The sequence below is a fragment of the Pipistrellus kuhlii genome, unplaced genomic scaffold (assembly GCF_014108245.1).
Source record: "Pipistrellus kuhlii isolate mPipKuh1 unplaced genomic scaffold, mPipKuh1.p scaffold_m20_p_180, whole genome shotgun sequence".
NCBI classification, from domain to species: domain Eukaryota; kingdom Metazoa; phylum Chordata; class Mammalia; order Chiroptera; family Vespertilionidae; genus Pipistrellus; species Pipistrellus kuhlii.
Genome location: NW_023425494.1, coordinates 67,639 through 81,351, shown reverse-complemented (window position 1 = coordinate 81,351; position 13,713 = coordinate 67,639). Strand labels below are relative to the sequence as shown.

At 51.0% G+C, this 13,713-nt stretch overlaps 1 protein-coding gene across 1 annotated transcript; it reads left to right on the top strand.

Moving 5' to 3' along the window:
* Positions 1–1,835: 1,835 nt before the first annotated feature.
* On the top strand, positions 1,836–5,704 carry LOC118721865 (phosphofurin acidic cluster sorting protein 2-like). The gene is given in 5 exon segments (XM_045583426.1): positions 1,836–2,454; positions 2,456–3,087; positions 3,655–4,608; positions 4,610–5,076; positions 5,079–5,704. Coding segments are annotated over 5 exon segments (2,598 nt in total). The 5' UTR covers positions 1,836–2,007; the 3' UTR covers positions 5,177–5,704.
* Positions 5,705–13,713: the final 8,009 nt, after the last annotated feature.

Here is a 13,713-nt window from a genome sequence, read left to right as displayed (position 1 = left end):
TGTTGCTTCTCCTTAGAAGCTTCTTATTTCCAAATCAAGGTATGCGTCCTATTCAATCATTTTCATTTTGGGGCCAGCATTTTTCTAGTTTTCTTTTTTCCTGCAAAAAATTAATTTATCTTGGCCATTTCTAAGTTGATATTTTGAAGTTAAATTTTCCAATTTCTGTAAATCACTTGCAAGAAATGGCTTCCTATCAGGAATATTAATGAGGGCTAGAGTCTGGGAGTTCCCAGCCTTGGAGGCAAAGTTTCCCATGTTAATTATAGGTGTGTTTGTTGTTGTTGTTTTATATCTTCAGAGTCTAAGCAAATTTTCTAGGGATGTTATGGAGTGGGTCAAAGTGTGCAGCTTCTGGCTCCATGATGCTCACACCCCTCAAGTCTCATTCAGCCCTCTCATGTGCCTCAGCTTCTCTCCCAGCTATCTCAGGCAACCTGAAGGCCTCTAGCCAGTTTGGCTCAGTGGGTAGAATGCAGGCCCTTAAAGGTGCTGTGTTTGATTCTAGGTGAAGGGCATGTACCTGGGTTGCAGATCCCCAGTCCTTCCTGGAACATCTGGGGGAGGCAACCAATCTATGTGTCTCTCTCATTCTCTCTCTCTCTCTCTCTCTCTCTCTCTCTCTCTCTCTCTCTCTCTGTATTTCCCACTCACTGCCCTTCTGTCTAAGCCCATGGGAAAAATTACTTCAGTGAGGACAAATAAATAAATAAAAATAAAAACCAGAGGAAGGACTAGGAACAATGGTGGACCATACCCTATGGGCTCTCCCCAAGAATAGCCAGTCAGTTGAATTACAGTTGAGTTGGAATTTCCCTTTGGGGCTTCTGCTTGGCTTGAGGAATCATCTCTGACAGCTCCACAAATATTCTTATTTGCTTAAAAGTAGCTGAGATCCGGGTCTGAGGAGGATGTACCCCTTTGGAGCTTAACAAGTTCAGCTATCACTTATACAGTGAAGGTTATTTTGGTCAGACACTCAGAAAGCAAATCCAAATGGAAACACAGAATTAAAAACCAGCCACTCATGTTTCCTCTTATCTCTCCTTAGCCTTGGTTCTGTCAACATTTAACCTCAGCTCCACCTTGAGGATTTGAAAATACAGATCAAATATAGTCAGACCCTCTACCACAAGTAAAGGAAGATTGTGGATCCAAGAGACAACTTAGCCAAATTCACCTGAAGGCAGGGAACTGGCGGGCCCAATGGGCCCTTTGTTAGGTCTGAGAACCGGGTCTGGGCCTGCAGACTGGTCCTGATGAGCTTCTTTGGAGTCCTGCCGCAGGAAGCCAAGTAAATATCAATGTAAGCAGCATTCAACCCTGTGCAGAGTTTTTGTGAGTTTACTGGAGCCCAACTGTCAAGAATTGCCTGAAAACAAAATCTCAATGTATTGAGGTAGTGCTCCAGAGAATGGCAGTATTGCATCTTATTTTATACATTATAATAAAAAGTGGAGATGTATGTGGGTTACAAGGAATCCATTGCTTGGGGAGGCAGGAGAAAGCAAAGCAGGGAAATCTCTGGAATTAGATAAAAAGTAAAATGATAGACACATGCCTCTCTTATACAGGTGCCTACAGGCTAGTTAGCAGTCAGCAATGAACTCAATAGCAATGAGCAGATCTGTGGTCTCTGCAGAGCACAGAGCAGTGCCTGTGCTTGGAGGTGTCCAGAAAAAGGAAAATTTCTTTGACATTACAAAGGTGTGCTATTGTGGATGCCAAAAGACAATAGACAGGCTCAGTGAAGGTAAAGATTGACCTTTGTCAGGGAAGACACGGGCCTGCTTTGAGATAACACGTTCTAGTTTCAGGCCAACTTTGTGGTTAATTTAGGTCTCTGAGTTTGAAAGGCCACCATGCAGGCCTTACCTGTGCTAGTCACAGTCAAGTATGTGACCATTTTTCATCCACTCTCTCCTTCCATCACTGTGTTCCACCTCTTGCCACCAATCATGTCCCTCCTCTGTCCCACCACAGGGGGAGAAACCATCAGGTGCCTGTATGCTGCAAGCAGCTGCAGCTTCCTCATCACCTGTGGGCCTGGCCAGCTCACCCACCATGCTCAACACCCCAGTGCCCATGAACCTCTTCTCTACCTGGGAGGTGGACTGCTCCAGCCCCAACTTTGTGCTCAGGCTCTGCAGCCTGACTTTAAAGAAGCTGGTGATCTTGAAGGAGCTGGAGAAGGAGCCCATCGCCATGGTGATAGCAGTGCAGATGCAGGGCTCCAAAGGCATCTTGAGATCCCATGAAATTGTGCTGCCCACTAGTGGACAAGTGGAGATCAACTTGGTGCTGACCTTCTCCCTGCAGTACCCACACTTCCTCAAGGGAGAAGGCAACAAGCTCCAGATCATGCTGCAGCAGAGGAAGTGCAAAAACAACCAGATCACCCTGGGCTACAAGACACTGGCCACAGGTGCCATCCACATGGCTGAGGTGATGCAGGGACCCCCCTGAAGGTGGCCAGGTGCTGAGCCTCAGCAGCAGCATCCAGGAGTCCTCCATCAGGGTGGCTGAGATCTGGATTTCCTTCCTGTCCAGTCAGCCCATCAACTACAAGGATGACACCATGCAGGCCAGCCCCAAGGCCAAGCTTACAAATAACTACACCGAAGGGAAATCTGAGAGCTTCTCTGAGCTGGAGGCCAGCTACAATGTGACACCCAGGCAGGACCTGGAAGAAGATGACTTTGACCTGAGGCAGCCCAAGAAGCAGCAGGGATGCATGCAACGAAACTTGAAGCAGAAATTCATGGTGCTGCTTCCCAGGTTCAACATGTCAGAAGAGGTCCTAGACTCAGATCAGGATGCTACAGAGCATGTCCTGGAGGTGGAAGAGAACCTGGACCTTCTGTATCACAATCTTGATAATCCCAGCAACAGTGACCCAGACACGAAGGATGATGGCATCATCCTTAGCAACACCAAGACCAAGACCAAGACCAGACAATACTTTGAAGGCCTGGCACACTCTAGCTGTCAGATGGAGACGAGGAGCATACACAGTGCCCGGACTCAGAAGGAGCCTCCTCGGCTGGCCAACATGCCTGTGAAGGCCCAGGGCCCAGGCAGCAAGCTGTTCAGTGGCAGTGTCTCTGACTTGATGGCCTACAGCACCCCTGCCACCGAGGTGGACAAGACCTGTGTCTTCTCCCTATCGAGCCAGCCCGTCAGGCACTTGGACAGAGCCATGCCGGCCAGCACCAAGGCAGATAACTTCTCTGAAGGAGACTCTGAGATTGTCTTCTCTGAGCTGGAGGTCAGCTACAATGCTGCTCACAGGCATGGCCTAGACAAGAAGCCGATAAGAAGAAGGAGGCCCATGACCAGGCAACAGGACTATCAGCAAAAAGTCGCAGCCTGGCTGCACAGGTATCAAATGAAGGAGGAAGTCCTGGACTCAAAGCAGGAGCCTGAGGTGCAATTCCCCGATGTGGACAAGGAAGTGGCTGATCTGTTTTACAGGCTGGTGAACCCCAGTGAGAGCAGCTCAGATAAGGAGGATGATGACCGTCTCCTAACCCCTCCCATGCCTGAGCTCATGACATACTCTGAAAGCCTGTCAAGTGGCCCAGATATGGAGGAGGACGACAGAGTCCTAGGCACCCCCAAGCCCAGGCCCAAACTCAGGTCATACTGTGAAAGCCTGTCAAGTGACAGCGGCTCTGACTGGGTGGCCCACAGCATGCCCAACCCTGGGGAGCAGCCAGCACAGCCTGAGGACAGCACGGAGGCAAAGTACTCTGCGCAGGACAAGCTCACTAAGAAGCTGCCACCCAGCAGGCGCACCATCAAGATCGCGTCTCTGGTCCTCCCCTCCAGCAGCTCCAAGGGGAAGCAGCCCGCCTGCCGAGGCTGGAGCAGGTCCCTGAATGAGTCGTCCAACAGCCTGATCGAGGAGAGCTGCCCAGTGCCACAGAGCCACCTGCAGATCCCCAGGAAGACCGTGTGCGATCAACTGAACAACATCCTCATCTCCAATGACTGTCTGTCCAGGAACATCATCCTCATCAGCACCTCTGACAGGCAGGGGCAGTTCCTGTCGGATGTCCTGCAGCAGCACACGCGGCCCATCGTACGCACCTGCTCCATGGTGGATGTCCAGGAGGCCTTCAGCTTCATCATCTCCTGGATACAAAGATACTGCGACTGCAATACCCAGGCCCCGATGCCAGTGAAGATCGCAGTGGCGGGGGCTCAGCACTACTTCAGCACCATGCTGCGGGTCTTTGTGGAGCAGCTGTCCCACAAGAACCCTGACTGGCTGGGCTACATGCGCTTCCTGGTCATCCCGCTGGGTTCCCACCCTGTGGCCAGCTACCTGGGCTCTGTGGATCATCGCTACAACAACCTCTTCCAGGACCTGGCCTGGCAGGACATGTTCAACCATCTGGGAGCCCAGAGTTCCTTGCAGAACATTGTGTCGAGAATCACAGAGTACATCAGAGGGGCCAACTGTGTCCACCAGCTGCCCATTGCAGAGGCCATGCTCATCTCTAAGCCGAAGAGCCCGGGCAAGTTGTCCTCTCAGAAGTTCATTCCCTTTGTGGGGGCAGTGAAAGTTGAAATAGTGGAACCAATTTCAGCCACGTCAGGAGACAGATGATGCGGTCCCCTCATGCTCCTACATGCTTAGGTCCCCCGCCAGGGAGGCCTCACACAACCCAACCTTCTCCTCATCAGTGAGTGGAGGCCTACCTTCCTCCATCCAGGGTGTCAGTGCTGAGCTGATGGAGCTACAGGTGGATTATTGGATGGCAGCCCAGCCCACAAATAGGAAGAGAAATGGGAAGAAGGAAGACCTGCCTACCACCAAAAACACACTCCAGTGCACCTTCTGCTCTCTCCAGATCAGCAGGCTGCCCAGCAGTGGCGAGGATGCAGGCACGCCCACAATGTCCATGACTGTGGTCACCAAGGAGGAGAAAAAGAAAGTGATGTTTTTGCCCAAGAAAGACAAGGGCAAGGACTTGGAGTCCAAAAGCCAGTGCTTCCAGGGCATTGGCCGCTTGCTCTGCTCAGCCAAGAACCAGGAGAACAGGCAGCGGGTCCTCATTGATGGCGTGGAGTGAACGACGTGAAGTTCTTCCAGCTGGCAGCCCAGTGGTCCTCCCACGTCAAGCACTTCCCCATTGGTACCTTCGGACACTCCAATTCCACCCTGTAGCCCTGCCCCTCCCCCTGCCCTTCACTCTGCCTGGGCCAAGCCCAGAAGGGCCCAGCTGCTTTTCTGTTAACAGTTCAGTTTACTACAGACACGGACCCTGAAAACACAGAGAAACTGTTTTAAGTTAGAATGTGCTCACAGCCTGGAACCTAAGGGGGTTGCCCCCACTGGGAACCCCTAATGCTCTGATTAATAACAAGAACATTCCAGCAAGTGGGAGGTCAGGTGGTGGGAGGTCACTGTTGAACGGGAGCATGATGGAAGGTGTGTTTTAGCCTCAGGATCCCCAACACTTTCAGTGAGAAGGATTCTGGTCTTGGAGACCTGTCCTTCCTGGAAACCACGGCCCTGCTTAACCCTGGGAGCTGGCTCCAGCCTGTGCCCAGACTCAGAGCTGGGCTGCCAGAGGCAAAGGGCTGGCCTCCCATTGGGGCATCCGGAGCACAACATGGAGGCCGGCCAGCCCAGCCTTGAACCCCAGCTGCCAAGCAGCCAAGTGGCCCCAGCAGCATCCTCTTATGGTTCCCAATGAACCATGCCTCACGGAGCAAAATAGAAAAAAAAAGAAAGAAAAAAGAAAAAAGAGCTGCATGGTGCAGACCCACAGGCACACGGGCTGGACAAAACAGTGCCCTCCTTTCTGGGCAGCGACCCACCTTAGTCCCTACCTCTTCACATGATCACAGAACGTTCGCTGCCACACAACAGGTGTGGGACCAGCTATTGACAAGGTGAGTAACCTGCCTCTCCACAGCACGGTGGTCATTTGGCCACTTGCTGGCTGTGACCTCTCAGATCGCTGCATCCCTCTGAATGTTTGTGTCTAAGAACATGAAGTGAGTCAAGGAGCATCCTCATAGGGTTTTTGTAGGGGAGCTGTAGGGTGTTCCCCTAAAGCTTTCTCTAGGCACCTGGACAGTGGATAGGCCTGCAGCAGGGGCTGTGGCTGTGCTAGTTGGTCATTTTTCTTCCTCATATGTGATTCTTCTCAGGGCCTCTTTCTTCATGTCATAAAGGGACTGGAGATTCTGTTATTGGTCTCTGTCCTGGGTGAAGCCAGAAGAGAAACCCCAGGGGTGAGCAGTGGGGCCCAGGCTCTCCCAGCTATCTGTGATGAGGTTGGTTCAGCAAATATATCAGAAGTCTGCCAGTTACAGACATGTCTCTCGGCACTGCCCATAATCCAGTGCACAGAGCAGAACCCATGCCTGCACTCCAGAGCTTTCTTCTAGTTGGGAGCGATTCAGTCACACTAGACTGTACAGACTCGTAGTGTCCACGGGACAGCCAATGTGACGTCCTCCTGACCTCCTCTACCTATGGCTGCATCTTCCCATACCGTGAAGAGGAAGGTGAACCTCTGTTCCAGCAGAAAACGTGAGTCAGTTTTGGGTCAGAGCCAGGAGGGAGAGTATGGGGAGTGTGAATTCAAGGTGCTGGCAGAATCCCGTATCCCACACATGGTGTGGTTTCTGCAAGAGAGCAGAGGTCTGAGTGCTTCTGAAAAAAAAAAAGGGGGGGGGGAGAAGGCGTCAAAGAGAGCTGTGCATGTGGATATGGGTGGTGTGGGAGAACAGTGGAAGCTCAGGGAGAAAGTCAGACCCTCAGAAAGTTCATACCCTTCTGCTCCTAATCCCAGCCCTGCCTGCACTCCTATCCTGGGACCATATTCACTAATCTGATAGAACCTTCTCAGTGGCAGCTTGGCAATTGTAACCCGCCCTTTGTGAGTTGAGTTTCAGTGGGAGGAAAAGAAACCCACAGGAAAGCTAGTGAATTAGGCAGCACGTAGGTGCAGAAGCCAAAGTTTGAGGTGATAGGAAGGCCCTTGGAATCCAGGGATAGAAACAGAGTTTGTTTGTTGCTGATTGGTCAGCTATTCCTGGAGCACCTACTGTGTGCCAATGAGTGACATGAACAGGGAGGACACCAGCCTTCCCTGTCCTCATGGAGTTGACATTTTGGTGGGAACGTAGTGAGAGGGGACAGGGACACTGAGAGAGCATGTCAGGTTCCTTTGAAGAAAGGACAGGTGGTTCCCTCATTGATCCAGAGCTGTCAGTTAGGAGTGTTTTCTGCCAGCCCCTCCTGGGTGACCAGGAGTGTCTCTGCCAGAACTGCCAGACTGAAGGTGGACAAGGAGTAGGTCTGGCCTCCTGGATGGGCAGGAGCAGGAGGCAAAGGACCTCTGGGAGGGCCATGTGGAAGGAAAGGGCACACCTCAGACTCTGCTTCTCACCTCTCTCTCTCCCCAGGTCCATCTACTGCATCCTGGGCATCTGGCTGGACCAGTACCTCCACAATTTCCCAGCCTGATGATGCTGTTGGCCTCTGTAAAGCCATCTGCCAAACCCAGGCCCAGTGCCTCCAGTCATGGCTGGAGCACCTGAGCCCACTGAAGCCGAGACAGGAGGAGGAGGAGGCCTCCGGGGGTGGTGCGGGTGACTGTGCCTTTGGAAGGCACACAAAAGGCAGTGAGGGTGGTAACATGTGCTCCTCTTGGATCTACAGAACCAGCTCCAGAGCAACATCAGGAAAACCCTCCAGAGGCAATGCCACCCTAGTGACCTCTCCAGAGCCAGAGCCGGATCCAAGCCCAGCTTTCACTGAACTTCAAGAGACAGAAGAACCACCTGCAGCATTTCAGCAACTCACCCAACTCGTGCCATGGCAGAGAGGGCACCCTCACCCCCATTTAGATACAATGTTAAAAGTTTATGTTCATGTTATATATGTGTATAATTTACTGTAATTTTTATATCAGTAACATAGATTGTATTGTAGAGAACCTTTAATGAAATACTACTAAACTTAACATTAATTTAGCTTCTATAAAATTTAACCCTATTAACCCTCAGAGCTTTGAGTAAGTCTGTTTTTCTGGACCCTGACCCACGCAGGGAGAACTGTCCTCACCTTCTCCACCTGCCCTTCCTGGAGCCAGGACTCTGCTCCCCGTGCCCTGTGCCCAGACTCAGAGCTGGGTGGCCAGAGGCCAAGGGCTGGCCTCCCATGGGGCATCCTGAGCCCAACATGGAGGCCAGTAGGCTCAGCCTGGGCCTCCATGTTGACCCTAACACCACTCACTTGGGCTTCCAAATAAACTTGACCCTCAGAGAGCAAAAATAAAGTAAAAGGACGTACAGTGCAGGCTGCCCAGGAACAGTGACTGGACAAACTGATCACATACTTAGTGTCTAGCTTCCTGAGCAGCATCCCCACCTTGGTCCCCACCCACCCTCTGTGTTAATACAGAACATGTGCTACTAACCAACGTGGGTGGGACCAATCATGTCCCAGATGTGCCCTGCCCCTCCATAGCACAGTGGCCACTCAGCCACCTGCTTGCTGTGAGTCTTCAGGTCACTGCATCTCTCTGAGTGTTTGTTTCTCTGACCATGGGGAATACTGAGGCCCAGCTCATAGGGTTATGGTAGGGACTTGGGGGTGGGGGGGTCCCCCGGAAAAAAGGCTCTCTGGGTGCTTAGATACTGGAGAGGTGGCTGGAGAGGCTGTGGTTGTCCTAATTAATCATTTTCTCTTCTTTTAAAGAAGCTCTACCTTATTTGTGATTCTCCTCAGGCCTGAGGCTAAGCTATTTTTTCTTGTGATAAGGACACTGGAGATTCCATTAGGATCCCTGTCCTGGGTGAAGCCAGATTAGAAGCCCCAGGGGTGAGCAGGGGGAATCCAGGGTCACCCAGCTATCTGAGATGGGGCCGGTTTGGGCTCATTCACTCAGCAAATGCCCTGCCCCCAGGACTGCACTCCAGCGCTTCCTTCTAGTCAGGAGTGATCCAGTCACACTAGGCTGCACAGCAGGTAGCGTGCACAGGACAGTCAATGTGAAGTATTGCTGCATTTTCTCATATTTTGAAGCAGAAAATGGATCTCTGGACCAGCAGAAAAAGTGAGTTGGCTTTGGATCAGAGCCTTAAGGGGAGTATAAGGACTGTGACTTGGAGAAGGTGGCAACACGCTAGATTCCATGCCTTGTTGGATTTTTGCCAGAGGTCAGAGGTCTGAGGGCTTCTCCTAGAAAGAAGGGAGGGAGTCAAAGAGAGCTGTGCATGTGGATTTGGTGGTGTGGGTGAATGGGGAGGGGATGGGGCTGGACCACTCAGAGAAGAGCTCCCAGAGGCTGGGCTTAGGCAGGAGCACAGAGCCTCTCAGGTCAGTGCCATGGCCTGCAGGCTGGAGGACTCCTGGGGTGGGCTTGAACTGGGACTTCAGTGATGGAGATGGGAGGTTCCCTTCCTTGGAAGGCTCACAAAAGGCATTCATGGTATAACATGTTCTCTTCCTGGATCTCCAGAAGCAGCTCCAGAGCAAGATGAAGAAACAAATGAAAAGGAAATGCCAACTCTGTTGCCCTCTCCAGAGCCAGAACATGCTCCAGGCACAGCTGTCACTGATCTTCCAGATGTGGAACAACCTGCAGCTTGTGGCAACTCACCTCAGCTCCTGAGAGGCTTGTGGTCCCGCGTTCTGGACCACAGTGTGTGTCAGCTGCCACGGCAGATGGGGCTCCCACACCTCCTTTAGATATAGTTTTAAAATATTTGTGTTTATTTTGTATAATGCTTACAATGTTACTTTATTTTTCTCGTGCTATTTGGTAACCTACAGTCCATTTTTAAAAAGATGTAATGAAATATTCTTAAACATAAATTTAATTTAGATTCTATAAATTTAACTCTATACATCTTCATAGCCTTGAGCAAGTCTGTTTCTTCTGGGCCTCCATGGTGTTACTATGAGTCGTAGGTTGGGAATAATTAGTCTGTCAGGAGCCATCTGCTCTACCAATGTGACGTTCTTGAGGCCCAGCACAATGGGACTTCAGGGGAAATTGACTGATGAGCATTGGGGCAGTAACCCTTTATGTCAGGGCTGTCCCTGGGAACCCACATTTTGTTTGAATTCATCTCCCACTGGTGCATGGGCAAAGCCTGGTCTTAAGTGTCCCCCTGTCTTCTACATTGCAGAATGCTGTAGGGTTTAACCAGCAGCAAGCAGTTCCTGAACACTGACTGCCACCTGCACTTGGACAGGAACTCCACCCTGCTCCACTCTCATTGAACAACATTCTGAGCATCTCCTGTGTTGGCCCATAGCACTGAAGAGGGGACAGGGAACGTCCCAAGGCCCGGGGTCTACAGTCACCTCCTCCACAGGCATTGCTTCCAAATCTCCTCTGGGGTCAGAGCCTCTCTCTGCCCTCAGCCCCTGAGCTCTGGTGCAGCTGGGCTTTTTCCTGAGGCTCTTCCCTCTCACCAGAGCCCAGTGGCCATTCTTTCTCATGCCCCAAGGCTGAACGAGGTTATGGAGACTGCCTGGCTTCTCCCTTTATATCAGTCCTCTTCAGTGCTCCAAGCCACCCTGGAGAGAAGGGACAAGCACCCTTCTAGGCACCTTACTTTGGAAAAAGTTGCAATGTCTCAGGACAAATGGGAATAAGTTTTGGACCAGGCACACAGTCCATGCTGTTAAGATGAGCACTTCTCTGGGCTGACATGGGCATTAAGGAAATTCTAGTGGGATGTGATGAGCCCTACAGTTGACCTGGTTCCATAAGCATTGAGAACACGAGCCCATCTGGGGATCACACATAGGCTCTTTAGGATGATTTCCTAAAGCAAACCAGAAGATCCGGCTTCCAAATAAAGGATTTCACTTTACCCTGACTTCTCATGCAGTATGGCAATTGAGGGAAGCATTGTGAGATTAAACAAAGGCTGGAGAAGTAAAGGGAGGCGAGATCTACCTTAGAGGCCATGGGCCTTTTTACATTTAGGATGGCTGGTAACAGTAGATGGGATGGACCAGAATCTGAACAAATACATTTTAACAAAAAATGGTTTTAGAGTAAGTCCTGTGTGCTGGAACTGCTAAGTACTAGAGAGCAGTGATGCTAATGTCTTTTCCAGCACCATTCTCTTTGGAATACAGATCTATGAGGACAGTGACGTCATGTGATTCCCTAAGTGGGCTTAGGGTGACAGGAAGAGGACATTTCTTTATGGAGAAGTATTGTGTGTCCACTTCCAAAGAGAGTATCTAGAGAGAACTTGCCATTTCTAGTCTGTGGAGATATAGGATATTAACCAGGCAAGCTAGGCATTGAGAGACATTTCAGGCAGAGGGAAGAATTAGAAGAATGGAATTAAGTCAGGATACAAGAAGGAGATGGGAGGATGGTTGCAAATACTGAGATCATCAGGAGGTTGGTTCCCAGGACAGGAACAGGTATGGCTGAGCAGAGAGCAAGTCAGTCACCAGCTCTGGGAGCCCTGGCATGATGGTTCCAGGCAGTGACGAGCAGTCCTGGTGAAGCAGTTCCTCCTGAGTTTAAGAGCAGGTGGAATGAGAAAGGAAAAGGAATGGGCAAAAGTAAGGGGAGAATGAGACATAGGCGGGGAGAAGTCAGACATGTCCTAAATGATGACAAGCTGCAAATTATGGTGAGGACAGGATGTCCCTGAAGTGGAGGGAGGTGATGGTCTCAGCACTGAGATGCTAATGAAACAGTGAACAGTGAGGTGGGAGGTGGAGGTGGAGGAGACAATCTCATGGGCAAGTACCGAGTTTCCTGCAGGTGGGACAGAAGGAGATTTTGGAGACAGTTGCCTAATTTGTCCCTAAAGAATATGGCCTGATTGAGGGTTAGTAGGAGACTGTGGCAGGAGTTTGGAGTGACCCACCAGAATGATGGGATTTCAAGGAGGGGAGTCCTGAAGCAACAGAAACATGTTTGGAGGTGGCCCTGTGCATACAGGTGAGTGCTGACTGGCCTGCTGGTACCACGGAGACACCCCCACCTGTGAAGACAGCCAGCGCTGCTCAGGTAGCCCCTGTGTCCTGCTTGTTTCTGAAATCCTCAGCTGAGAGCACTCTTTATGACCTTGAAAAGTCCAATGGTAATGACATGACCCTTCCGGTGACATCAAGGGACCGGTCATTTATGATGCGCAGCACGAGCTCTCCACTCTTCCTCAGTGCCCTCTCCTCCCTGCTCCCCTTCAGTCATGTCTGCTCATTGGGAACCCCGAGGTTGTCTGGAATTCAGGCCTGGCTTTTAACAAACCATTGTGAGGATCAACTCAGCTCACAGAGTGACTCCCTAATCTCCAGAGGGACACCCACACAGTCTTAAATACACACAGATGCACACTGAGAGAACACAGCTCAGGAGCCCAGGACACAGGACTAGGGATCCAGGCCTCTCAGCACAGCTGAGTGTCTCATTCCCAGTGCCCCCAGTGCCCCAATGACCTCCACAGAGCCCCTGCTTCACTGGTGCCCTCTCCCCTCTGTGCTCCGCAACATGCTGGGGCAGAAGCTGGGAGGCGTGAGGCTTGTTGATACCTGGGCTCCTCACTGCAGTCCTTTGATTCTCAGATGTGGATCCAGACTTGAGTAGAAACAGCATGGCTGGGGCCAGCAGAATGCTTTGTCCTGCTCACCCCTGGGACCTGGCATGGTGGCTGTACTAGGGAGCAGGGGCAGCTGTGGCCAAAGGCCCTGCAGAGAGAGAGGGTCACTTATGCTGGAGGCCAAGGGAGGGTGCCCTACTGGCCCCTTTCTTGGTAACCCCCCTGCAAATTCCACAATCAGATTCACCAAGAAGTGGCAGTTTTGACAGCAAATGTAGGCAAAGAAAAGCAACAAAGAGGCCATGTCTGGGAGAGGAGACACTTTATTGATACTCGGGGTCTCAGGAGGCCTCAGGTTGAACTGGGATGACTGGCTTTTCCAAAAGGGTGTCACTCTGTGGCTCTGATTGTGGCAGTCCAAGGACAGAAACTCAGTACACTGAACATGTCTTCACTCTTGTCCCTTTCCTCAAAGATATGGGACAAGTAATTTTCTCAGAACAGCCCCACATCTAAGGCTAAGGTGACAGGGTGAATGAGCCCAGTTCCTTTGAGTCATGAAAGGGGCAAACCAGGAAATTGACAGTGAACAGAATTTCAGGTTCTAATAGGGAGGAAGAGGGGCCAAGTCTGAACAGCCTCTTTTCTCTGTGGACAGAGCAGGGGCTGAGCTGAGGGTGGGTGGGCAGGATGATGACAACAATCAGAGACTTCATATTATGCGACAGTTGCTGAGACTGGTGGTGAAGCCCCTTCAATCACACAAGTATTTCTTCCCATAAATACTAAGATGCCTGCTTTGCCCCTGCAAGGCCTAGGGGGTTGCACTGGTGAAAAACTGACCTGCAGGTTCCTATCTCAGAAGACACACTTACAGAGGGTATAGACCTCCCATAATCACACACCTCTAACCAATGAGATGTGCAGGCAGCCAACCTGCTTCTGCTGAGACCTGCCAGTCACCATCCTCAGATCTCCCAGGTTTCAGAGTCTGTTTCATGATCTTATGAGAGGACCACTTGCTTCCCAAAGATCCCTATCACCACGATGGGGGGACACGATTGACAGATATATCTAATACATCAGACATAAGGTCAAAGACACTTTACAGAGAAAGATCTTATATTATACATGGCTGGATGGAGAGAGGTAGGGATAGAG